Source organism: Canis aureus, chromosome 6 (genome assembly GCF_053574225.1).
Source record: "Canis aureus isolate CA01 chromosome 6, VMU_Caureus_v.1.0, whole genome shotgun sequence".
NCBI classification, from domain to species: Eukaryota; Metazoa; Chordata; class Mammalia; order Carnivora; family Canidae; genus Canis; species Canis aureus.
Window position 1 is genome coordinate 79,481,805 of NC_135616.1, and position 26,714 is coordinate 79,508,518.

Below are 26,714 nucleotides of genomic sequence, written 5' to 3' on the forward strand. Positions count from 1 at the left end.
GATCCTCCAACTCCGGCTCCTCTGCTCTCCCGGGGAAGGGCCTCCCACAGCTTCACCACCTTGTGGCTGCTTTTGACCACCTGCCAAGTGCTCTCTCTTTCCAGCAGTTCTCTCTATCATCTACCATCTATTTATCAATCTATTATCTATCAACCTATATCTATCATCTATCACCTATCTATATCTATCGTCTATCATCTATCAGAGACAGCGCACACATGCAGAGGGAGTGATAGGCAGAGGGAGAAGCAGACTCCCCACTGAACAGGGAGCCCGATGTGGGGCTCCATCCCAGGACCCCAAGATCATGACCTGAGCCCAAGGCAGACGCTTAACTGAGCCGCCGAGGCGCCCCGTTATTGGTTTTCTTCTGTGAGGCTCAAGCCCCCAGCGACTTCCAGCGTAGACGGAGCTTCCATTCGGGCTGGAGAGTGAGGAGAGGCCTGGGCCCCTGGCTGAGTTTGGGGAGGTGGAGGCAGGCCGGGATGAGGGCGTGGAGGCCTTCTCCGGGCTCCCGGGCCAGTGCCCGCTCACTCACGATGGCCCGAGCGGGGTGACGGCGCCCTGTATTTCTAGCGCTAGTTCCGGCCTGCCTGCTACTAGCTCCACGTACACGATGCTGCTCACCGCAACGTGCACGTGACGTAGAGTTCCCAGCCATCTTGGTTGGAGGAAAGGGAAAAACTGGGGCGAGGAAGAGACATCCCGTAGCACTGGGAGGCTCAGGGTCGCCGGCCCAGCCCCTCCCCTCCCCCGCCGCCAGGCTGCCAGAGGGCCCACTTAGCTGGCGACAGCGGGCGTGGGCGGCAGCCCGGCCGGGTAATTGCCTGTAATAACGGCCGCGGCCTTTGTTCCCGGCGCTGTGGGCTGGGGCTGTGCTGGAGCCCGCACGGGGCCGGTGCCCGGAGACCTCACCCTTCCTTCCTGCTGCCGCACCGGCCCAGCGTGGACCCAGCCTCCCGGGAGTCGCCGCGACCTCCGCCGAGCCCCCCTTCTCGGACGTCCTGGCCGCCGCACCGTGGCCAAGCCCGAGGAGGCCTGGGTGGCCCGCAGCCCCCACGAGGAGCCCGTGACCTCACCTTCAGACGGAGCCCTGCCCTCTGGGCACGGACGCAGCTGCAACGCGGGGGCTCGGCGGTGGAGCGGGTGTCTTGGGCCCAGGCCGTGACCCCGGGGCCCCAGGATGGAGCCCCGCATCGGCTCCCCGCAGGGAGCCTGCGTCTCCCTCTGCTGTGTCTCTGCCTCTCTGTGTGTCTCTCAGGAATAAATAAGTAAAATCTTAAAAAAAAAAAAAAAAACAGGCACAGTCTGAGGACAGGGACCCTGGCAGGACCAAGGACCCAAGGCCTGGCGATACTGTGGGTTCCCACTGTCCTGTGGGCCATTGGTGTTCTGGGGAACAGGCGGGACACCAAAGAGGGACTGGCACCAGGCATCCCAGTGCCCTCAGGAGTTCCCCCAGGGCCCCTCCCACGGGCCTAACCTGGCCCAGGTCCTGCTGCACACACGAGTGCACACCTGGATGTATGCTTGCCAGGGAAGGCCCAGCCCAGGGGGGTGCAGAGCACCAGCAGCGGGGAAGAACCGAGCTCCAGGGAGATTTCCTTAGTCCCTCGGAGAAGTTTCAGGGCCAGGACCACCTCTGCTGTGAGTGACCACCCCTTCTCTGTCCACAGGCTGCAGACAGACCAGGAACCCGGCCCCCTCCCTCAGGCTGGCTGGGTCCTTGATGACTACTCTGGCTGCCCTGCAGAGACCGAGGACAGCTTCTCCTGTACAGGTAAGTGTCCTGGAGGGAAGGACTTCCTCCTGGGGTGGGGAGGCCACCAGACTGTCCTCACTGGAAGAAGTGACCTGCCTACACAGGTCCTTCTCTTAACAATGAGACATCAGCCTGCGAACTTCACTTTGAGCTTTTGCCCTGCTCGGCTCAACCCAGAGTTGGTCCGTCCAATCCAGGAGCGCTTCGAGGTCAGGGGAGGAAAGTGGCCAGTGGGTGCCCTGTTTATCCAGTGCTCAGGGCCAGGAGTCACCGAGTCACTGAGGCCATGACAAAAAAGTAATGAGCTGAGAGATCGAGAGCCAGGTTCCATGCAAAGCCCAGACGAACGGTGGGGGTGCTGGGAACCAGCGAGGCAGAGCCACTTGGCTGACTGCCTGACACCTGCTTCCTTTCCCACCTGTCACCTTCCCTGGGGCACCCTGTAGTCACAACACACCACCTGATGCATGTCCTACCGGTAACCGAGCCTCAGGAGCCAGAATGTGAGATTTACACCAAGAGGAGCTCTGAAACTGGGACGCAGTGATACTCTGTAAGGGCAGGGACACTGCTTGTCCCCAGGTGCATCCTCACCCGTGCCCAGCCCACGGCAGGTGCTCTGCAGATGGCTCTGAATGAATGAATGGTGAGCGGATGGGTGAAAGCTTGTGTGCCACGGGTCAGGTCCTAGACTGGGCAGATTCTAAACTCTTAGCAGGGTTTAGGTGTGTGTGTGTGTGTTGGTTTTCTTGCAACATTAAAAAAAAAGTACCTAGAGGATGACTGTGGTACACGAGAGGTACCCGAGACTGCACACTGCAGGGCACCAGCTGTTTGTTTAGTTTCCAAAGGGGTCTTTGCCCCAGGGAAAGGATGAGCTTGCTTTTGGCAAAGCTGAGATTGTCTAGAGGTTTCGTCTTAGCTTCATTTCGGTGCTTTGCTCCTGTGGGCAAAGCTGGGGCACAGAGCACAGCCTGACCCTGGTGTTGCTGGACACCGGCAGCGTGCCGTTCCTGTCCTCTTATCCCCTCTATGCAGGTGGTTGGGTGTTCCCCTAGGCTGCGGGGCCAGGTCCTTCTGGGCTTTCTGCCGGCCTGGGCCCCAGCCGTGATCTTGGGGCCGTCGTGACCCTGAAGACAGAGCAGCAACACTCACTCCATGGCAAGCCTCATAGAGGAGGTTTATGGGGTAGGGACTGGGCATCTAGAAATAAACCGTTGCCTCCCACAATGAGTACACACGCAGAGCAACCAGGGCATGGCAGGGGACAAAGGAAACCAAATTTCACTGGCACTGAAAAACCATCAGAATTAGAATGTGGTAACCAGGAAACTATGTGGGGCTCTATTTTTACATTTGCAGTTTTGCTAGTGTAATGGCTTCCTTATGTGTATGCCACACTGTTGGGGGCTAATGAGCTCCACCTAACCAGGCCCGTTCATAACCATTATCCGATGAGCTGGTGAGAGGACTTTTACTATTAGTGTCTGCTGCTGACTGGCTTTAGGGGTCCCCCGGGCTCGTCGGCTGGAAGCCCATCCTTCCCCGCCGGAAGGATGAACGCGGCTAGTAGATCCCACGTTGGGTTCCTCCGTGGGTGGAGTGCCAGGGGACCTGCGGAGGTGGGAAAAGGGAGCAGCCCTTGCCTCCTCCGGGGCTCCCGGGGAAGAGGAACAAGGTTCTCTGCACTGCTCTGCTCTGGGACTGCCTGTCGTCGTGGCCATCCATGTCGGCCAAGGACACACTGGACGTTTTGATGCGTTGGGTGCAGGGGAAGATGTGCTTTGTAGGGGAGCCCGCACTCTGAGCCTGAAGAAAACAGAGACGAGCAAAGAGACAACGGAAGGCTTCCATTTTACTCCCTGCTCCCTGCCTCTGAACTTCACTCTGAGCACGACGTGGCTCATTCATTCAGCTTTCATTCACTCGACAGACCATCCGTGAGTGTTTGCCTCGTGCCCAACCCCGTGCTCAACGCTAAGGGGCACACATTGAGCATGAAGCCTACTTTTAAAAAAATAAATAATTGAAAACGACATATATATATATATTTTTTAAAACAAAAAAACAAAGAGATGGATAAGACTGTGACCTGTTTCCAAGGAGCTGATGGTCTAGAGATGAGCCGGGCCCAGAGGATGCGCTGGCGCCCTGCAACCTGCCCTTGTGGGAGCTCGTAGGGCAGCCTAGTGGGTCCTACGCCTGCGAGGCCCTGCAGCACGAGGAGGATGCTGGCCTTATGCCCCTTCCCCGATCTGGGGGAGGAGATTTTGGGGCCTGGAAGAAGGGAATGCCGTATCCTACCTTGGCGTCATTTACAGAAGCCACACGGTCCCTGAGCATGCAATTCCCATAGGAGTCTGTGGACGACAAGGGGGCGGGTCTGCTTTCTTCTGTGGCTCAGACATCCTTCCTGCTGGGTTGTGTGCCCATCTCGCTCCCCCTGACCTAGCACGGTGCCCGCTGATCCGTGTTGGGTGGAATGGTAAACTGAGCGAGTGAATAAGGAATCCGAAGTCCGTGCTTGTGGGGTCGTTGATGCTCCGTGGGCCTGTTTCTTGCCGCCTGACGAGGGGCAACCAGCCTTTCCTCTGTTCTCCTCCCAACATGCTCCTCTCTGGCATCCGGGCTCCCAGGGGGGACAGAGGTCCTGAGGGGAGCAGGGAAGGACCAAGACTCTCCTCCACCTTGTGCTGCTTTCTTACTTACTCTGCCTGGAGCGTGGAGTCCACACGAGCTGGGATAACCTGTCGAGCAGGACGGGGATTCCTCACGAGCATGACTTGCCCGCACGTGGCAGTGCTGGGATTTGGCTGTCGTAGGTCCCAGGGCTTCTGCCCCTGGCCCGGGGGCGTTCGCGTGTGTCAGGACCCACTCCCAGCTCGCTGGCTGTGCTGCGGAGGCCCCTGTGCTGCTCCCGGCCGCCGCGTCCCCTTGGCTGCCATCAGCGCAAAAGCAGCGCACGGGCCCCCATTGGGTCTTAATCTGGAAGGCCCAGGGAAGCCAGTGCTGACATTGCTCCGGGCCCACGTGTGCGAGGCCGAGTGCAGGACGACTGGGAAAGGTCGCCCCAAGGTTGACACTTTTCCTTAATTACTTCTACTTTGTGGCGTGTTTGAATGAGCGCTAAGTGGACACATAATGAAGGGATCTTGTCTCATCACAGCCTGTGTCGCTGGGGAACAAGCCGGAGCCTCCTCCCCGCCTTGCTTCTCACACAAGGGTTGGTATATATAGAATAGTAGGGGCGGTGTAGACTTTGGCCTTGTGCTAGAGTTGTTTTGTTTTTCTCCTTCCCTCTTCCATGTTCAGCTGACTCCACCTTTAAGCCATAATTACATTTTTCATGTTTTGTGGATCTGGGACTGGGGATGGAGTGAGTCCCCCTTTGGAGAGAACCTGCAAACCTGGCGAGCCCTCCGCTGGGGCAGGAGAGAGGTCTGGCTGCTACTCTCTGGGAGAGGAATTTGCTCTGGGAGTTCGGGTGGCGCCAGCGTAGTGGTACGAGCCCCACGTGCTCTTCTGGGAGCTTCGGGCCAGATCCAAGGATCCCAGGGCTACAAGTGACTCGAAAAGTCAAAGACCACGTGAAGCCAAAGCTCTGATGAACTTTACCTCTCACCCAGTGATGGCCTCATTCTCCGTGGGGAGAGCTGACGCCAGGCCCCCCGCCTTCTGATGCCCCAAACACTGAAATGACCCAAAGGTGACAACGACTGCCACTTCTTGAGCACCTGCTACATGCGGGGCACGGGGCTGGATGCTTTGGAGGGAGTCCTTCATGAGCATCTCATGCCACCCTTTGCAGGCGGTGCTGTTACTCCCAGGGAAGTTCCACTAAATAGCTGGTCTGGGGACACACGGCGACGGGGCTGTGCCAGGATTTGAACCCATGCTTGTCAGAAAGCCACGCCTTCCACCCTCACTGGCCCGCCTTCCTGTTGCTGCCCCTTGTGGGGTCATCTGCCCCCTGCCTCCCTTAACCTCCAAAACCTGTGGAGAAGGAAACAGGGTCATGAGCCACAGTCCTGCTGACATCTCCGTCCACGCGAGCAAGCCCCGGGATGTCCCCGGCTCCTCTGTCATCCCAGGCCCGTGTCATTTCACGCTGAGTTCACACTGCCATGTTCCCTGCCCTCTGGAGACTTTGAAGCTGAGCGAAGCCTGATGTCCCAGCCATCCGTGGAGAGAGGATGTGCAGACAATTGACTAGAAAACACAGCCCAAGTTCAGGGGCAGGTGGCGTTAGCTGTGTCATCAGGGCGCAGGCGGCTCCGTGTGCTCCAGGCCAGGGGAGGCCCCGGAGGTCGGGGGTCCCTGGAGGCCCCGTTTGGATAAAGCACGTAGCTGTCTGGGACCGAGGAGCCTTCGAGCAGCTGGGACGGGAGGTAATAATCCTGCGCGGCCACAGCGGATGCCTGCCGTGGCTTCCTTGGACGCGGGCGCCGCCGGTGAGCACCTGCAGCCCCTCTAACAACCGTGTGAGGGTCGCACGACCCCCTGCTTCGTCCCATGGCCACTCGCGAGCTGTGCAGCCTTGGGTGTGTCACTTGATGTCTCTGTGCCTCCACGATGACGGTGCCTCCTTCCTAGGGCTGCCCGAGGACCCAGGACACCAACGGAGCTAGAGGGCTCCGGGGAGCACTGATCCATAGCAGCTGCTCCGTATCGTCACTGTTTCCTTCGGAGGGGGCGCTGTGCCAATGTGCCCACTTTACAGATGCCCAAAGGCTGCGACGTGCCGCAGGGGTCCGGCCGGGCCTGGAACCCAGGCAGCTGGACTTCAGAGGCCATGCCCTTAGCATGCGCACCGTGACCTTGCTGGAGGGGAACATGTCCCAAGCCCTGGGGTGCCCCGGGGAGGCGGGAGGGGCAGTGGGATGAGCCAGCAGGACAGAGCCCCAACTCTGGGAGGGGCCTCCGGAGGGAGAGGCCAGAGAAGTGAGGTCATCTGAGGTACCCTGCTGGAGGAGTTTGAAATAGAAACCAGAGGGATCTGGATTCTATTTCCTAGGAGGAGGAAGGGGGAGGGAGGAGGAGGCTGAGGGACTTCTCAAGACAGCCTTTAGCTGGGGATGGGATTAAGCTCCAAGCAGTGAATTTGACCCAGTGGGAGCCATGTTAGTGGAATGTCAAGGATAGTGGAGGCTGGGCAGCCTGGAACCCCCCCACCCCACGTACACATCCGTACCTCCCAAGACTGCTCCCACTTTAGAAGGTGTAATGAATACTCAGCAAACAACACGGACAAGGCCTAGCTTCCCCGTGTCCTGCTCCACCCGAGAAAGCCAGGGCCTCCATACTACCCAACTGCAGAGGAAACTCATATGCTTCCACCAAATCTTTATTAAGTGCTTACAATGTGCCAGGCACTGCTCTACCTTGGAGTCCAACCATGGATGAAACAGGCAAAGGCCTCTGCCCTCGTGATGCAGCGTACAGCCTGTGCAGCTGTGTATGCATAACCTGCACGGTGGCCCTCGAGAAGTCCTGGCTCGGGAATGTGTCTCTCATCCCAAAGAGCAGGACAGAGCTCCCTCCGGCTTCATGACATCTAAGAATATCAACGACAGCAGTCTGTGGACCACCCCCCTTCACCTCGTCTTTATTTTTAAGTTTTTTTTAAGCCTTTATTTACTTATTCATGAAAGACACACACAGAGACAGAGACACAGGCAGAGGGAGAAGCAGGCTCCCTGCAGGGAGCCCAATGTGGGACTCGATCCTGGGACCCGGAGGTCACGCCCTGAGCTGAAGGCAGATGCTCAACCACTGAGCCACCCGGGCGTCCCACTCTTTATACTAGGAAAGAGGAGAAGAGGAAGGTGATAAATTTTCCTCCATGGCTCTAGAGAATTGCGCCCCGTGCCCTGTACATGACGTAGACTCAGCTTCCTCCTGGCAGGTTTCTAGAGACTCAGCTCTCCCCACTTGAGTTCTTCCTGGGAAACCCTGACCCCTCGTTTAGTTCTCCATGTGCCTGTGGGCCACGGGAAGGTCCTGAGGATAAGGGTACGTACTGGGGAGGAGGAGGGCCCGGTTACTAGGAACCTCTCCAGATCCGACCACCCCATGCAACTTTAGAGTGTTATGGGAGGGGGGGCCCTCTGGGGCTGCTGGAAATTTCAGCCACCTGAACTATCTGCTAAACTTTCACCATGTCCTTCCATGACCAACGGAGAGAAACTTCCATGACCAATCCAGAGAAACCCCACTTCAGTGATGCCCCAAAGATTGGGCTTCACAGGCCTTTGTCCCACCCCCGGAAGGCAAGGGCTGGCCAATCGTCTTCATAACTTCCAAGAAACAAAGTCTCCCTGGGAAGGCCTGAGGCAGATGGAGAGCCTGCAGGCAGCTTCATCTCAAGGAGCGCTGGTCTCCAGTCAAGGCTTTAGTCCCTCCCCCTGGCACCACCGTAGGGGCAGAAACCGGAACCCAGCATTCCCCCCCTTCCAGTGTGTCCCCCATCCCCTTGATAAGAGGATTAGGGTCCCCCACTGAGACACTTCCCCCACCCACAATAAGGCTGCTCAGCAGGCGAACACAGAAGGAGCTCTGGGGGGGGAGGGTGGAGAGCCAGTTGAAGAGAGTAAGCGTCACAGACACAATAACCAGGAAGATTAAGTGCTGAGAATTACCCCCAAGTCATAATATTCCTGGTCCTGAGTCCTTTAAGAGGCGGAAGGAATCAGACACCCGCCTTCCTGCGTGTGGCTGCTGGCTAGTGGGAGTCCTGTGCTCCAGAGAAAGCTGAAGATGATTAAAGGGTCGGGGCGAGGGAAGGTCAGGGAGTGTGGGGTCATCCAAGGCCTGGGGGGAGGGGGAAGGACAGAGAAATGGTTAGGCTTAGTCCTCCCTTCCCTTGAGAAAATCATTCCACCTTCACAGAGGGCTGGAGAAGCCAGTGAGTGTGTTCTATGGTGAGAATGATCGAGGTCGCGGAGATAGGAGAGAGCCTCCAAGCAGGAGGAGAGCTCAGCCCCATTAGAAGTGGAAGGTGGCACAGCCCAGGGCCGGGAGCTTGACCCAGCAAGCTCACTGCATCCTTCCTGCCTGAGAATCCGGGTTTCCATGGAGGCAGGAGGAAGCTCCTGGTGACGAAATCAGGCTGGGTGAAAGGCAACGTTCTCATCAGGCTTTGAAACTCCCACCCATCACACCAAGACTATGCTTAACATTTGCAGAGCAGTTTTTATATACTAAGTAATTGCCAGTGATTATTCTATTAAAATTCAATGAAATGTGAGTCCATGGCGTTCCTGTGTTAGATTTAACGTCTCTTTAAAAACCTAGCAAAAACTCTAATAAAGCACAGGGATGCCAACTGAGAGAATGGGTTTAGCCATGGAGCGAGAACGTCTTTCTCTCCAGGGTAGTAAGAAGGTCCTCCACCCCCCCCCACCCCCCCCACCTCCCCACCCCCCGCCAAGCTGGTTCTGGGTCTGATGGGTATGAGAGTTTCTCCCTATTCTTACAGTCGTTTTTCACTTTTTGGCATCAAGGACCTCTTTCGGAACCCGGTTAGCATTATATGTCTCCCCAGACAGATGGACACATTCACAACACAAAACACGTATTTGATGGTTGGTTTCGTGGACCTCCTCACACCAGTGTGTGAACACAGATTCGGAAGTTATGCTCTGCAGTAGTAATATCACAGCGGTGGCCAGACAACACCGGGTTTGGACCTTATTTTTTTTTCCCATCAGGTTTTTGGGTTTCCTTGGCTCACAGCGAGGTAATAGGATTTGTTACCAATGGGTGGGTTTTGCTCTAAAGCAGAACGTTGAGCGTTATCTTTGAGGTTCCACTTAGTGTTGTGATTCAGTGACCTTAAAACAATCAGCTCTGCACGGACACGTCAGATTTGATTCTAGGTTTTCCCATATAACAGGATTCATGCACACAGGCGGTTTGCGGGTCTGCGGCCAACACGCAGGCACAGCTGCACGCACACAGTCTACCCTCCACTTCGTTCCCCCTCGCAGGCCTGTGGTTGCCATGACAGCAGATCCAGGCTGGTCCTAGTCTAAGGGCAGCGTACCTGGGAGTTGCAGACCTCGTCTGGAGCCCAGTGTGCAATGAACACCCCTGCAGATGTGTATGGGACAGTTGCCATGGCAACACGCAAGCCAAACACATGTGGGAAACATCGAAGACTTCTTATCCTGGTCTCTTTATTAGCCCAAGGAGCACAGGGATCTAATTTTAAATGAGTGCAATTTCAGAGTACTCTAGATGAGGTGTTTTCCTCAGGCCTTACCCTGCTCTAAGGCCGTGAGCAGAGGGGGTAGAGATTCCCCATTCTGCACCTCCCCCAGATTTCTTACATGATCAATGAGAACACGTTTCATTACATGAGAACGGAGGCATTCTCTTAAGGCCACGTGGCAAGTCGAGAAGAGAACTGGGACCTCCAAGACTTGAGGACAGGGAAGTGTTGGAAGTGACCCCAGGACAAAGGTCATGAGGCTGAGCTATCAAGGGACTGGTGGTGCTGTAGATCGCCAAGGGAGTAATCCTCTGTCCCCACTCCCAGGAGTCTGTGGGCCACTTCTAATGTGACTGTACTCCTAGACCCCCATGCCAACCTCAGGTGCAGTGAGCTTCGGGTTACGGGGAGCAAGGGTGGGATTAGGCCCGGACCAGAGGGCAGGCAGGCAGTGTGAGAGGGCAAGGTTACCAGGCGGTGGAGCCAGAGTGGTGAAGGCCCTGGGTGGCACGGAGGGTCAGCACTGGCCTCTAGACCAGCAGGTATCAGCCTTGGAAGCCCTGTCCTGCCACTGGACATGCTGGGTCTCAGTTGTGATCTGTCCCCAGGTCATTCCCTCAAGAAACTGGAGCTTCCCTTGAAGGGACAAAGAGAGGGTCCATTGGCCTCCCCGTGGCCCAGGGCTGCAAAGAAGGAAGAAAAGATGTTACTGGGACCTCATCCCAGAGCCTGGTTCCCATTCCAGCACACCAGCTGCAGCGTCTCTCGCCGTGGGGTATCGAGAGGTCACTGCTGTTTACAATCTCCCACACATCTGTTCTGAGTCACGCATTCATTCATTTACTTGGTCGTCATTCACCAAATATTTCTGAGAGCCCACTATGTGCAAAGAGCTGAGATGGGTTTTGAGAAAAAAATTAATAATCAGTAGACCAACCAAAGATACATCCTTGGGAAACCCAAATGAGTGAATAAGAAATGTTGGCTCCGGATGTGCAGAGATAACTGAAGTGGTTACCGCGAACTCTGGGGCGGGGCGGGGGTGGGGTGGGGGGGTGGGTCAGGGAAGGCGTCCTAGAGGAGGTCCACTTGGCCTTAGGAAGGTCTGAGAACAGAAGACTCCAGGCCTTTCTCTAACACCACCTCCTCCTAAAGTCATCCCTACACCCATCGATGGCAAGTCCAGTCTTAGACTTGTCCAGGCCCAAATCTTTGGGATATGCTCAATTTCTACGAACCCCATACACCCCCACTTGGTCTATCAGCACATTTTAATGGTTTCAAAATATAATTCAAGTGGGACCACTTTGCAGCACTCCCAGAGTCACTACCCACTTCCAAGCCACTGTCCTCTCTCACCTTGGGTGTCACGACTTTTCTGCCCATGAGCCTAGCACGGCAGCCAAAGTGACCCCTTCAAGGGGGAAGCTGGGTCATGGCACTCCTCCACTCCAAACCTGCCAGTGACTTCCATCCTACTCAGAGGGAAAGGCCACGTCTTGTAAGGACCTAGAAGGCCCTCTACACCCTGGCCTCCAGTTACATCCCGGGCCTCATCGCCTGCCTCTGCTCCTTCCTTCCTTCCCAGCCACGCTGATCTGCACGCAGTTCTGATGGGCCGGGCACACTCTCCCACGGGGCATTTGCTTGGGCTCTTCCCTCTGCCTGGAAGTCTTCCCTCAGATATCCCTCTCTTCTTTCAGATTTTTGCCTCAAATGTCACCTTCTTACTAAAGCCTTCTTTGGCCACCATATTGAAAATTCAACCCCTACCCCTGGGCAGTTCACATTCTCCTTCCTGCCGTGTTTTACTCCTAGGAACTCTGTAGTAGCTACCATTTCTTTCTGATTTATTGTCTGTCTCCCGTTGGAACGGGAGTTCCACGAGGGCAGGAATCTGTGTCTGTCCTTCGGCCCTCCTCGGAGCTGGCCCAGAACTGGAGCTCAGCCCTAGGGAGCTGTGGTCCGATGCAGACAAGGCTGCTGAGCCCCAGCCACTTTGGCAGCCTCCAGCCCGGCCTTGGGTGCTCACGAAGTCCCTGCTGATGGGTGGAATGACATAGGGGAAGGACAGGGCAGAGGAAAGGCAGAAGGAGGTGGGGAGTAATCCCGGAGGGCTTTCCACAGAGGCATAGGTATTGGAATCTGCTAGGGAGGTGATGAAAGAACCTCATCCTAGGGATCTGAGCAGAGCCAACTTAGAAAGGGTGCTTGTCACCCAGGGTGGGTTGGCTGGGCTTGCAGAGTCATGGGACTAGGTGCCTAGCTCTTGCTTTCCAGATCCTGACTGTGGGCTCAGATATCTAGAAAACTCTTGGGCAGCCCGGGTGGCTCAGCGGTTTAGCACCGCCTTCAGCCCAGGATGTGATCCTGGAGTCCTGGGATCAAGTCCCATGTCAGGCTCCCAGCATGGAGCCTGCTTCTCCCTCTGCCTGTGTCTCTGCCTCTCTCTGTGTGTCTCTCATGAACAAATAAATAAAAAAAATCTTAAAAAAAAAAAAAGAAACGTTAAAAAAAACAAAACCTCTTCATTCTTTCCTGCTCTGACTTGGCTCTTGAGGGAGCCACGTGTGGACTCACCTGCCCACTCCCCCCTCCCTCAGATCCCCTCTTCTCCCAAAGTCACCTTTCAAGGTCAACAGGGTGGGGGTAGCCCACCTCTCCTTTCTACCTTTTTCTCTCCTCCTCCCTCTCCAGTCCAATGGGGAGAGCCCATAGACCCTCCCCAGCGCCCCCCCCCCCCCCCCCCGCCCCAGACAACCTGGGTTGCATCTGTTCCCCAGCACATGGTGTGAGAATGTAAAATCACACAGCATGCCTTTCCTTGGCTGTGTGCCTGTATCTTCATTCCTCAGATTGCTTTAAGTTCTTGGTCAACACATGTGGTCAAATCACTCATCTTGCCCCATCGCAGAAACTGCCATTGCCTTTGGAGATAGAGGAGTGGGATGGATGAGGAGTGGTTCTTGGGAGCCTGGAATTGGGGGCTTTTGGGACTCCAAGCCGGCCTCTTTCCCCACCTCCTCTTTAGAGACTGGGCAGGACCCAGTTGCCCTCCACAGGGCGCTGACAACACCGGTACCTGCTCCCTGCCCAGCCAGGCCTCTCCCTCACCACATAGGATCTCTCTCATCGGACCATCCCCGGCCTATCTGTTCTTCTATCTGTTCTTCGGCTTGGGGAAAGAGGAAAGGGCAGAGTAGGAGGGGCTCGGGGCGGGTTTGGCAACAGTGTGACAGGGCAGGTCCCTCTCTTTTTAGGAATCACTCGAGGAAACATTCTGCACATATTGGTTTTATCGACTGATACTGGAATGGCTGTTGCCACGGTAGCAGAGGCTCCCACTGCAGTAGAGGATGGTGGGAAACTCAAGGGATGTGAAAGGAATCAAAAAAGAACCAGAGAGAGGGAGAGGTCGCATTAGGGAGTGTCTGAAAGTTCCAGGATGCCAAGATGACTCTTTAAAGAGGCCACCACATGGCCATGGCACAGCCCTTTACAGAGAGTGCCAGTGGGAAGATGCGCAGTACCGGGTGGATGGAGAGAGGACTCGCGCTCAAGGGGATTAGCACTGAATTAACTCATGGGACGAGCGTGGAAGGTGTTTTCCATTTCATGAACTGTCAGGTGGCCCCTCCTGCGGGAGGGAGTTGATGGTGGGGGCCTCGCGCCTCTCTTCTGGACAGTTCTCTCTCCTTGAAGGAAGTAGAATTTCAGGAGCTGTTTATTGAAGGAAAGGAAGGGACCTGGGGATTTGGGGCACGGGATATCCCTGGAGAGGAGGTGCGCAGGAACAAAGGGGAGTAAAGAAAGGGAAGAGGCCAGGCTGGAATGCAGGAGCCAGGGAGGGCAGAGAGGAGGGTCATGTGCCGGGGGCAGTGGGCACGCGGGGGCATGGAAGTGCAGCTGGACAGAGCAACAAGTGGAGTAGTGCTTCGTAGCAATTCTGAAGGTTGACAAAGCTAGAAAGCCACAGGAGATGGGGGGCCAGATAAACCTAGGGGAGACCGTGTCAGGCTTGCTGGGGGCAGTGGACCACAGTGGAAACACTGTTTTCAGCCAGATGGCAACCAGTTAATTTCCCCGTGTCTACTAACAGGTAGCTGAGGGCCGCCTGGGTGGCTGAGTCAGTTAAGTGTGCGCCTTCGGCTCAGGTCATGATCCCGGGGTCCTGGGATCGAGCCCCACACTGGGCTCCCTGCTCAGCGGGAGTCTGGCTCTCCCTCTCCCTCTCCCCTGGCTTATTCTCTCTCACAAATAAATAAATACAATCTCAAAAAAAAAAAAAAAACCACTAAACTAAAGAGGAGCTGATTTCACACGCAGGGAAAGAGCACAGAGGGACAAGCAAGAGCTACAGTAACCTGGTAAATCAGAGAACATGTATCCCCAGATTCTCAAATTGCTATTTTTAGGAAAGGTGAGGTTCCCATGTGATTGAACTAGGCGTGTGTCTTGCAAACTAGAGAATGACCTCTGAGTAAGGATGAGGATTAAAGAAGGGATTGTTTTGCAGTTTCATTAAAGGTGACCCGTAGGGTGAAGGAGGAAGGGCGTGGTTACCCAGAGACTTGGCACCAGTGATGGGCCCGGTCCCTTCCTTGAGCTGGGATCTTCTGTTTGGGCATAAGTGCGAGGACCTCATAAGCACCTAGAGAGCAAATCCCAGGCCTGGCCCCAGCCCTTGGGTGCTCCCTGTACCCCGGCAGGTGCTGGGGCCATACCGCCTAAGTCCCTTTCACCAGAGCTTCCTAAGCGCCAGGTCCAGACTCCTGAGGCCAGCCTGCATGTGCCCCCTGGATGTTCTGGTAAATTTTTGCACCCAGCCCCTTTCCTCTGCTCCTTTGAGGCCGTGGGGCGTGAGCCTGGGCAGCCTCTGGCTTCCTGCTCTCCTGGCCTGAACCCTCCCCTACTGATCCTGCTCCGGGTTCCAGGAAGCCTTCAGGACCTCCTCCACCTACTCCACCCAACAGCATGGCCTCTCACTCCTGTGCTCACAGGTCTCCTGCACCTGCTAAGGAAGGGCCGGACTCTGGGGCTGCAGCACTGAATGAGACAGCCAGGGTCCCTGCTCTGGGGTTCGGTCTCTTGTCATCCTGCAGATAGTATCCACATCCCTGTGTGTCTCCATCTGAGAGAGTGTTGGTGTATGTGACATTGCTTTTTCACGGGGTCAGGATGCTATTTCCCAGATCTGTGTTGTCTCTTTTGAACTCCCTGCCAGACATTGGCGGGGCGGGCGGGGGACTCTCCATGTTTCTCTGTGTCAACCAAGGCCCAGCCGGGGGTCCGTGCTTCTTACCACACACCCCTCTGCTTGAAAACTCTGTGTTCTTGGTGCTGTGGTAGGAAGCACGTCCTCTTGGTCATCCCTCTCCTTGCAGATATTGTGGCATCTCACTGCGGCCCCGGGATTATGGAAGGGAGAGTCCTGGGGGCGCTAGGAGGACCCAAGAGCCATGTAGGGTGGTACGGCCGAGCGTACAGCACTTGGGCCTCCAGATTCATTTGACTAACACAGTTGCAGCATCTGCTGCATGCGGGGTGCTGAGAGACACGGTTCTGCACCCAGAAAGCTGCAGTGCTGGTGGAGGAGACAGACATGTACACAAATACCTCTCGCACGAGGCAGGCTGTGATGATTAGCACTACGGGAGTGGGTGAGCCACGAGACTCGGGCGCTGGGCTCTCCAGCTTCTAAGGGGACAGGCAGGAAGCTAGGGAGAGGGAGGTTGGGGACGGGGTCGGCAGATAGTCTGATGGGTAGCACATTCTGGCAAAGAGTTCCTGGCTGGCTCGGTTGGAAGGGCATACACATCTTGATCTCAGGCTCATCAGTTCGAGCCCCACGTTGGGCGTAGAGATTACTAAAAACATAGATACACTTAAAAAAAAGTGTTCTTAGGGCTTTACAGTCCCCAGTGTGTGGCTCCCCATCTGCGGCCTGCCTCTTCTGGAGCAAGCTTTGCTTCCAGAGACATCCCCTCTGCTTTCCCCTGTTCCCCACCCCCCTTTCTTGCCTGAGAACCTTTTGCTCAGGCCACTTGGCACCACTGACTTGGGAGGCCGTGGGAGAATGGACAGTGTCACCCTCTACTGAGGGACAGCCCCAGGCCGGCTGCTGCTGGCTCCCTCCCTCTGGGCCTCTACCCCTTCCACTCCATCTTTCTTCCCTGAGTCCAGGTGGGAGGGAGGAGGAAGCTTAAGAAAATGTTGCCTTTTTAAATTGCTCTGCAGTCTCCCTTTAGGTCAGGCCCGCAGGGGACCGGCGCTAAGCCTCCACCTGATTTCCTCGGTTTGACAAAGCGCTTTACAGTTCCAAAGCCCTTTTCCCCAGTAAGCTGGTATTAGAACCACCGTCAGAGAAGAGGGCCAGCCAGAGGGGTGCAATGACTTTGACAAGGTCACGCACTCCACTAGGCCGGGAGCCCAGGCTCCTGATCCCAAGGGTTGGTCCTTTCCTCCACGCCCTGAGCCCCGTCCCCAGTGGGCCTGTTGCGTCCCCTGTGCCCGACCCCTGGCAGTGCCCCCTACCTCTGGAGGGCAGCCGAGAGCCTCAGAGACCGCAGTGAGGTGGAACTGGGAGTCTCCTGGAGGGAAACCGCAGCGGTTTGGAGTGGGGGTGGGGGAAGCAGCAACCTGGTTGCAGGGCCTCCCGCCCCGCTGCCGGCCTCCTCCGGCCCCGCAGCCCCGCAGCATCTCGACGGATGCTTGGCACCCCCCCTCCGTGCCCTCCCAGGACCCGTGCCGCCTCCGCGTGAAGAGCGGGGCGCAGACCTGGTGGGAGACCCCCCTCCCCTCCCCCCCCACCCCGCCCCTGGATCTCGGGCCGCAAACACCGCCCCCTCCCCGGCCAGAAATAGACGCGCGCGCGTCCCCCTCCCCGCGGCGCGCACACTCCTCCCCTCCTCCGGGTGGCTCCTCCGCCCTCCCTCCCCTCCCCTCCCCTCCCCTCCCTCCGGCGCCCCGAGCCGCAGCCGCAGCCTCCCCTCGGCGGCGGCCGAGAGCGCGCTCGGCCCGCGGGACCCAGGCGGGCGGCGGGACCGGGACCCGCGCCCCAGCACCTCGCCGCGCCCCCCGCCCCCCGCGTCCTTGGGTCGCTCCGCCCGTTTTAATTTGTGTTTCCCCGCCCCGCCCCGCCCCTCCTCCCCGCCCCCCGCTGGCCTCGCTCTTCCCTCTTCCCGGCTCCCGTCCCCGCTCTCTGTCCCCGCGCCCTCGCGCCCTGCCCTCCCCGCCGCGTCCTCGCGGCTCCTTCCGTCCTTTCTCTCCCCCCTCCGCTCCGCTCCCCGCGCTCCCTCCCCGCCTCCTCCCTGCGCCGCCCCCGCCCCGCCCCCGCCCCGCCGGGCCTGCAGACGCGCGGATCGTCCATGCGCTCCTCGCGGGCAGGATGCTGGGCAGCGGCGTCAAGAGCGCGCAGCCCGAGCTGGAGCTGAGCGGCGGCGGCGCGGACGAGGGCGCGGACGAGGCTCGGGGCGCCGGGCGCAGGGCGGCGGCGGACGGCAGAGGCATGCTGCCCAAGCGCGCCAAGACGCCCGGCGGCGGCGGCGGCGGCGGCGGAGGCGGAGGCGGAGGCGGCGCGGCCAAGGCCGGCGCGGCCGAGCTCAAGGTCTTCAAGTCCGGCAGCGTGGACGGCCGAGCGCCCGGCGGGCCCCCCGCCTCCAACCTGCGCAAGCAGAAGTCGCTCACCAACCTCTCGTTCCTCACCGACTCGGAGAAGAAGCTGCAGCTGTACGAGCCCGAGTGGAGCGACGACATGGCCAAGGCGCCCAAGGGCCTGGGCAAGGCGGGCGCCAAGGGCCGCGAGGCCCCGCTCATGTCCAAGACGCTGTCCAAGTCGGAGCACTCGCTCTTCCAGGCCAAGGGCGGCCCGGCGGCCGGCGCCAAGACCCCGCTGGCCCCGCTGGCGCCCGGCCTGGGGAAGCCCAGCCGCATCCCGCGCGGCCCCTACGCCGAGGTCAAGCCGCTCAGCAAGGCGCCCGAGGCGGCCGTGAGCGACGACGGCAAGTCGGACGACGAGCTGCTCTCCAGCAAGGCCAAGGCGCAGAAGGGCTCGGCGCCCGCGCCCGCCGCCAAGGGCCAGGAGGAGCGCGCCTTCCTCAAGGTGGACCCCGAGCTCGTGGTCACGGTGCTGGGAGACCTGGAGCAGCTGCTCTTCAGCCAGATGCTGGGTGAGTCCCGCCGCCCCGCCCCGCCCCGCCCCGCCCCGGGCTCTCCCCTGGGCAGCTGGGGGAAGGTGTGGGGAGAGCCAGCCCCCTCCCCTCCCCCTCCTCTCCTCCCCCCTCCCCCTCCCCCTCCTCCTCCTGGGGGGGGGGGCTCCGTTGGCTCAGGTCGAGAGGGGCCTTGGGCCCAGATGTGCAGGGCCGCCGGCCTCCCTGCAGAGGCGCAGGGCTAACGCGCGTCTTAGAGACGTCACCGGGCAGGAGCCCAGGCCCCGCTCCCGCTGCCCGAGGTGAGGCGGGACAATGGTGTGCGGGTCTCAGAGCCTCGGCAGTGGAGCGCACTGGCCTCCTCCAATTCTAAAGCCCGGAGCTCTAATATGGCAGGACCTGGGGCGGAGGGAGACCCGGGCTGCGTCACGCCCGCCCTGCGCCTGGCGAGCCAGCATCCAGCATCACTGCTGGGGAGAGGCCACCGAGCCCCGGATCTAGAGGACGGATGGGGGGAAGCAGATGTGAAGGCTGCTTGGCCCCCGAGCAGAGCAGAGCTGCGGCTCCGCTTCCTCTGTGGATCCCGGCGGGAGCGCGCGTCGGGTTTCCCGGGTGTGGGGGCCTGGCCCGGAGCCGGGCCGGGCGGGCAGCTGCGCGCATCTGGACGAGGTCCCTACCCGGCCGGCCCAAGCCCTGCCCCCCGGTGTTCGCAGAGAGCCGAGGGGGCTGCGCCGGGCGCCGAGGCTCGAGGCTCGCGGTCGACGGGGAAGCCTCTGCCCTTTGGCTGGTGGAAGCCGAGCGGGCGGGAAGGGAGGAACAAAGCTCGCTCGGGCGGAGGAAGCGCGGGGCTGCTCCATTGTTCTCCAGGCCTGAAGGGTCTATGCAAAAAACCCGGAGCGGGCCCCGGAACTGCGCTCGCCCTCCCCGGAGAGCCCCGGCCCCCCGCGGGACAGTGGCCGCAGGGCTGCGGAGGGCGGCAGGGAGGCCCGGAGCCGGGGGCCCCTGGTCCGCAGACTTGTTGCGGTGGCTGCGTGGCGGGCGCTGGGACCCGGGCTTCCCGGGGGAGCAGGCTGCCCGGCCCGCTGGGGGCTGGGAAGGGGCGTGGAGGGCGGGTGTGGAGGGGCGGGGCGGGTGTCGCCCCGCAGCCTGGCGGGGACCCTGGGGGGGACCGGCCAGGAGCCTCTGGGAGCCGTGGATGGGGAGCCTCCCCTGCAGGCCGCCGGTGGGCTCTGTGGGGGCCGTGGAGGCTGCACAGGCGAAGGCCCCAGAGAGCCCTGTCCTGAAGGCCCCACGCCTGCAGGGACGGGTCGGGGGGGCTGGGGGCACCCAAGCCGACAGGGCAGCCTCCCCCTGCAAAGGGCAGTGTCACCCCTGCGCTGGGGGCGGCCCGCTCGGAACCTACAGTCCAGCGGGGTGAGACAGATAGCAGAGACCTAATTCCAGGCATCAGGAGGGCCGTGGAGAAAATGGAAGGGGACCCTGTGCTAGAGGACTGGCAAGGAGAGGTCTTTAAGCTGAAGGAGGTGATAATTGAATGGTGTGTGAGGCAAGAAGAGGCAGGAGGCAGGCAGGCGGGCTCGGGCTCCGGAGGAACATTCCCCAGCCACTTAGAGGCCGATGTGCAAGGGGTGTGGACGGTGCTAGAGCAGAGGAACTGAGTGTCTCTGACTGTCTCCTGGGGAGGGGAAGGGAGTGTTAGGGACTTAGAAAAGTAGAGGGCACAGCTCCCTTTTCAAGGTCAGGGCTTCACTTATTTGGGATGACCCAGCTTATCTGGGCTGCCCCCCAGACCTGCGAGACCCAGGACTGCCCCACGGCCTGGCTGCCTCGCAGCTGTTCTTCAAGAGGTGGTCACCTGGGAAACCCTGCCGGAGAGTCCTAGAGCAGGCTGGGGTGGAGGTGGAGGGCAGGAGACGGGGAGAAGCTGAGCTGGGGTCCCTTACTCCTATTCAGCGGTTGTCATTCCCAAAGCACACTTGTGCCACAAACCCACTCGGGGAATCTTGGAGATAAGGAGAGGACAACCCCCGCCCCCACTTCCCAGTTGCAGAAAATGCAAGGTCAAAAGCATCGAGAGCTTTATTAGGGCCATCTCTGAGCTCGTCATGGAAGGCAGGTTGGTTCTGCTTGTGTCCCTAAGTCACTGGCTCCATTTGGGAGCCCAATGGAGAAAGGGGAGTCAGCAAGTCAGGAGGGGCATGACCAAGGCAAGTGTCTCTGGACATAGGCCCCTGCCCTGACCTGCTGAGTCTGCAGGGGGACGGAGGGGCTAAGACCTCTGGTGGGGGGAGAGGGGTGGAAGGTCTGGCACACATGCTGGACTGCTTGGGGCTCTAAGGACCAAGGTAGGGGTGGGATGTGTGGGTAGGACCTGGGGGATGGTGCTTGGCACCACGGGGAGGTGGGAGCTGGAGCCTTCAGGCAAAAATCCCTCCTCTGTGTGAAGGTTGGAGTTGGGGCGGAGGGTAGACTGAGCCTTTCAGGGGCTGGGGGACAACAGAGCTGGGTCAATCTCTCTGAGCACGTGAAGGTGTTCCAGGCCATCAGGACCAGCCTTAGCTGGAGAGCAGGGTGGCTTCTGAAGGGAAGAGTGGCTGCTGCCTCAGTGCCTCAGGATGGTGGCTAAAAACAGAGTATTTGTTCCCTACCTGGGAGGCTAAGTGTCAAAGGTTACACATCCCTTGGTGCCATCCCGGAACCGAGAAGCTGCCAAGACCCCATTTCTGGGAGCAGGTGGGGAGGAGGGGGGAGGCCGCTCCAAGTAAGAGCCTTTCTGGAATAAAAGAGAGGAGCTGAAATTCGATCATTCCTTTCCCAGAAATCAGCTGGGACCCAGATGGTCTAGGCAGGCTCTGTGCCCCCTTCCCTTTGGAACTTTGGAAGCTGCCAAATAACTAGGGTCCCACCAGGGAACCCTGGAAACTTGGAAGACTGAAGGGTGAGTGCCCAGGGGAAAATGAGCCAATCCCGGGAATCAGATGCCTTTGGACCTGGGCCGATAGTCCGATAGTCCGCGTCAGGCAGTTTGGCTCCGAGGGAGGAAATGGCAGCAGACCTGGGCCTGGGGGTAGGTTGGGAGGCTGCAGTCCTGAGTCCCCCGTCCGGAAGTTCTAAGCTCAGGGACCTCCTCTAGGACCCAGGTTCCTCACTTGGAAATGGAAGAGACCCTCCCATGGCTCTTCCCTACCTGTCGTGATGGGAAGGGGGCTGCAGATTAAGGACATCAGGCTTGAAAAATGGTCCTGGGCCATTTAAATACATACTGCCTGGGATCCCTGGGTGGCGCAGCGGTTTGGCGCCTGCCTTTGGCCCGGGGCACGATCCTGGAGACCCAGGATCGAATCCCACGTCGGGCTCCCTGCATGGAGCCTGCTTCTCCCTCTACCTGTGTCTCTGCCTCTCTGTCTCTCTCTGTGTAACTATCATGAATAAATAAATAAAATCTTTAAAAAAATAAAAAATAAAAATAAATAAATAAATAAATACATACTGCCATCCCAAACAACCGTCTTCCTGCCTCAGCAGCCCCGGGCCTTAGGATCTCAAAGGAAAATCAGTCTGTTGACTCCCTCCCTGCACATTCAGTTTTCCTTTCCTCAGCCCTCAAGGCAAAGGGACAAAGTGGAACAGCCAAGGCAGCTCAAGGTCAGGGTGTAAAGGAACCCAGGTGGCTGGAATTCCTGGTCCCACTTCCTCAAGAAGGTGTCTGGAGGGGTTGCCATGACAACAGTCAGGCCCTCCGGAGGCTCAGAGCAAACACAACAGGGGAAGGAAGACGGAAGTCATCCATTTCTAAGCCATTTGGTTGATGTGGGTTGCAGGGGGGTGATGAGGGTGGGGTTTACCCTCCAGAGTGTTGGGGATGCTTTGAACTGAGGGGGGTGTAAGAAATGACTTCCTTTTTCTTCAGGCCACTGGGGGGTCTGGGTGGAGAGAGGAGTTCTCCAGAAAAGAACTGAGGGCCAAAGGACAGACACAGGTGGTTTTGTGCAGGCTCGCCCAGCACCCTCGGGTCAGAGGCTCCATGCCCAGAGCCGCTCTCCAGGCCTTCCCATGGGTTCCCCGAGGCCTAGCAGGGACACGAGCACCAAGCCCACCTCTGGCCTTCCCCGGGCACAGCGGGCCGCTGTAGGATGCTCGAGGAGTCCCAGGCTGAAGGTGAGCATGCACGTGGAGAAGAAACGGCCCAGAACCTTCCACTTGCAAGGCCTTCTGCCTTCCTCGGGGTTAACACTGAGGGGAACATTTCTTTTCTCACCTGCTCACGACTTTTTCTTCCCTGTGAAGACTTCGTGCTTTCCGGGGGCCCCATCCCGGTCCTGGTCCCATCTTTGGCCATTTCCTTGTTCAGATTGCGGTAGCAAAGCTGTTCTCTTCACGTGGCCGCCGGGGCTCTGCGTCTCAGTCGTGGGTGGATGCTTGAGCCAGTCTTTGGGGGCAGTTCCTCTGCTCTGGGGAGAAGCAGGTGGAGGGGAACTGCCTGGAGCTTCTGCACTTCCCTGCAGTGTAAACCAGCCGGGGGAGATGCCCTTTATCGTCCGGGTGGCCCCAAGCCCTGAATGGGCAACAGGACCAAGTCCCCTGGAATTCTCGGGTGTTTCCTCATACTTCCTGTTGTCCTCCACGCCCCCACGCACATATCTGCTGCTGTGGCCACAGCTGCCCCCCCAAGACCTGTCCCCAAGCCTAGGCTGCCAGCACCAGGTATTTTCTCCCGGTGACTTTCTGCTTCTCTGCAGCTGCCCCTCCACGCATACGTACCCACACCCCGTGGCCTCTGACCCTGAGGGCTAAGGTGCCGGTTGCCCCCTGGGGCTCAGCAGGGAGCCAGTCCTGCAGGGAGCCGGCTGAGCAGCCCCCAGCATCCCACACTGGGCTCAGTACCCTGCTGGCCGCTCCACCTCTGCAGCATACTGCAGCGGCTCCTGGTACAGCCAGGGAGCGTGACCCCCTCCCCCCATTCCCTTGGGATTTCACGGAACCACAGAATGGAAACATCTAGTTGAGCCACCCACACCTAAAGCTGAAATTAATCCCTCTTATGGCATCAGAGGCAGGTGGGTGTTCTGTTTACACACTCCTAGTGACAGAGGGCTCACTACCTTGTTTTCCTGGAAAGCGCTCATTATTGGAGAGCCTGTTAGGCTGAGAGTCTTCTTTCTGAGAATTTCCACGCATGAGTCCAAACCCGCCATCTGGATCCTTACAGGTTAAGTTGGCTTGCCTTTCAGATATTCCCTCTCTTAATAAAAAAAAAAAAAAAAAAAAAAGATTTTCTTTATGTATTTGAAAGAAAGAGACCAAGATAGTGACAGGGGGAGGAGCAGAGGGAGAAGCATGCTCCCCACGGAGCAGGGAGTTGATGTGGGGCTGGAGCCCAGGACCCCGGGATCATGACCTGAGCCGAAGGCAGACGCTTAACGGACCGAGCCCCCAGGAGCCCTCGGATACCCCCTTTTATGCTGGAGGTCAGACACTCAGCCGTATTCCATCCTATCTTTTCTCCCTTTGTCCCCTCCTCTGGTTTTCCTTCTATTAGTCTTTCGTTTTGGAGTAAGACTTGGTGGAGAGAGGAGCCGGTCACCTGATTCCTGGCCCCTGGGCGTCGGCTCCCCACCTGGACCGCACCCCTGCCTGCGGGGAAGGTCGCCTCTGGCACCTGGCATGGCCCAGTGGGTCTACCCGGCCTCCGCCCGGCCGCCTGGAAACCCATGCCCGCCAGCCTGCGGGGCGGGGGCGGGGGGCCCACATGTTTCTCATTCGCGCTGGCCGACCTCCTCCCACACCCCCTGTGGGTTACCCACAAGCGCTTGAAGGCCCCGGAGCCTGCAGCCTTCCCTCTCATGCAGGGGAAGGGCTGGGGGCAGGTGCAGCTCACTGGCCCCGCGTGGGCCCCTCGGGACACCGGGTCAGCCCTCAGAGGGACGCCGCTTCCCACACATTGCCTCATGTCACTTTTGGGGACTGGGCCTCCCAGCAGGGGACAAAACCATGGCCCTCAGGCTTCCGTCCTGCCTCGTTCAGTGTACACAGGCCTCTGCTACCTTTCGACCAGTGGAGATCCAGGTGCAGACTGGGAAGGTGCCCGGCGAGCTGTTTCTGTCTCCAGCGGTGCCACCCACGGGTGGGCGAGCACAGCAGGTGTGCCTGGAGTTCATGGGACGGGTCAGGGCTCTTCATCTTCTGTCTGCATCTAGGCCTCTGGCAGGACAAGGGGCAAGTTGCAGGGTGGGACGCACAGTGGAGGAGAATGAGGACCTGGTGGGAGCCTGTGGGGGTGCGGGTGGGAGAGCGCCCAGCCCAGCCCATCTGCAGGCTGCAGGTTCACCCCTGAGAGCCTTGGCTCCAGCAGGTTCCAGGTCTTGCTGCCGGTGCTGTTGTACACGGTGCGTCGGCTCCAGCCAGCCCTCGGCAAGGCGGCCAGGGCTCCCCAGGGGCTGGGCCTGGGCCTGGGCCGTGGTCAGCTCTATTTTAGACATCTCAATTACACGCTTCAGGGCCATGGGAGTGGGTGCGGCCCCCAGAGCCCTCTCATTTCTGGGCCGTAGTGGACGACTCGGGTGCCAGCTCTTGTGCCCCGGGGGTGTGGAAACCAAGAGCGAGCACAGCCCAGCAGGCCCAAGGGGCACTGGCATGCGTTCACTGCTGGGACCCAGGGGATCTGGGGTCATCCTTTGGGTCTCCGGGGCGGGGGGGTGCTGCCGTTGGGGGTGGTCTGGTCTGGGAGGTAGAAGAAGGTCGTAAGCCCCTCCTGCTTCCGTGGAGAGCTGGAGTGGAACTGGGCCCCTGGGCTGGGTAGGAGGCTAGCGCTGTGTTTTGAGAGCAAGACTTAGCCGAGGGTGTGGAGGTACTGGGTTCGTGGGGGGTACGGCGTCTCGCAGGTAGCCCTAGGGGCGTGGGGAAGGTGGGAGCCGGGTGTGGACACAGGGTGTGCAGGGCCCAGTGTGCGTCACGTGGAGCACCCACTGGCCTCCAGCAAATCTGCACAAGCTGAAGGTGCGTTTGTGTGCACGTGTTGGGTGTATGCAAGACTCGGGCGGGTCTGAGAGAGTCTGAGATACGACCGGGGTAGAATGATTTCCCTCCGAGAGACCCCCAGGCAGAGGCTACAGGGGTTCGGCCTCCTGGCTTCTCTCCCAGAGCAGCACCATGGGGGCTGGTTACCCCTCGGGCGCTCAGGACACGGGCTCCCTTTGCCCTTGGCGACCCACTAAACAGGCCCTTCCCTTCTGGGGAAGCTGGCAGCCACCCGGGAGGCCTTGGCTTTCTCTGCAGCTCCGTCAGCTGCCATGGGGCCGAGGACTCCCCCCTTCCCGGGCTGAAGGGCCCCTCCCTGGACCTGCCTCTGCTGGGGGGGCAGGTGGGCCCCGGGACCACGATCATCCAACAGTAATCACAAACACATGTCAATCGCTTGGGCTACAAGAGGCGTCGGTCTTGCCCTGACGCGTAATAAGTCAGTGCTCAATCATCCCGCGATCCTGGCCTTATTGCCGGTTAGGGAGGAAACCGAGGCACGGAGCTACAGGGGATCGATCTGCTCAGAGCCGGTAGAGCGAGCGAGCAGCAGACCCAGGATTTGGACTTAGCCCCTATGACACGCTGCTTCCAGGAGCCTTGAGGCCCCCCCGGTCCTGCCTCCTGGTCCCCCCACTGGCAGCTGAGCTTCAGAATCCGCCCATCAAGCAGGTGCTGTGGGTGAAGCTGTGCACCCCTGAGATTGCGGCTCTGGGCCCCACTGGCTGGCTTCTGACAGCTGGATGAGGAGGTGAGCAGGTCACGCTCAGTCCCACACCAGGCGCTCGTGGCAGGTGCGGTGGCAAAGTTCAGAAAGGCTAAGGGGGAGCACAAGTTGGTGCGTGGGGCACGTGTGCCCATGGGTGCCACGGGCGTGGAGGGGACGCCCTGGGGAAGTGCTGTGGTTTCAAAAGAAGGTTGGGATCCCGGCAGCAGAGATGGGAGGGGCTGGAAGAGGGAGGAGGAGGTGATGGGAAGGTAAAATTCTGGGGTCCTGTTGGCTGGAAGAGGTGGCAAAGGGAGGGAGAGAGGGAATGAGACCGGACTGGGGGGGGGGCGGCGGTTGGGATGGGCCTGACCGACCTGAGCGGCGTGGCCCGGGGCTGGGCTCTGGGCAACATTGGAACCGGGGAGAGCCATCAGGGCTTGCCCCGAAGGGTCCCCAGAAGGACCCTGTGCCCCTTGGTCCTTTGGAGAGGTTGCTGCGGGGGAGGTCAGCTGGCCCAGGGCCTCTCTCAAGTTCTGCGTCTGTTTGCTCGCGTGAAGACGCCCGTGCTCCCTCTGTAGCCGCGAGAGGCACCGAGAGAGAGGACGTCTCGTCGCCCAGAGGTGGCTCCCCAGATGAGCAGCAGCTCTGAGGTAGCCCGAGATCCAGCTCTCTGTGCACCCGGGGATTGGTGCTGTACCCCCAGCCCCGGGGAGCGCCCACAGCCAGGGCAGGCCAGCCTAGCCCAGCCCGCAGAGAGCAGGCCCACGTCATGGGGGGCCACCCCCCAGCTCCCAGCCTGCTGGTTCCCCTCAGGATGCCTTCCTAAGGGGCTGGGAAGTTGGGGGGCTATTTAAAGGCATCAGAAAC

At 59.3% G+C, this 26,714-nt stretch overlaps 1 protein-coding gene across 6 annotated transcripts in view; it reads left to right on the top strand.

Moving 5' to 3' along the window:
- The window catches only part of NAV1 (neuron navigator 1), a 242,916-nt gene that overhangs the window by 76,413 nt on the left and 139,789 nt on the right, over positions 1-26,714 (top strand). For 5 of the 6 annotated variants that reach the window (XM_077902448.1, XM_077902451.1, XM_077902452.1 and 2 more), the window contains exons 3-4: positions 1,677-1,780; positions 17,327-18,142. In XM_077902448.1, the coding sequence (XP_077758574.1) occupies positions 1,677-1,780; positions 17,327-18,142 (920 nt within the window). The remainder of the gene's footprint in view (positions 1-1,676; positions 1,781-17,326; positions 18,143-26,714) is intronic. The other variant, XM_077902454.1, reaches the window with a different exon arrangement.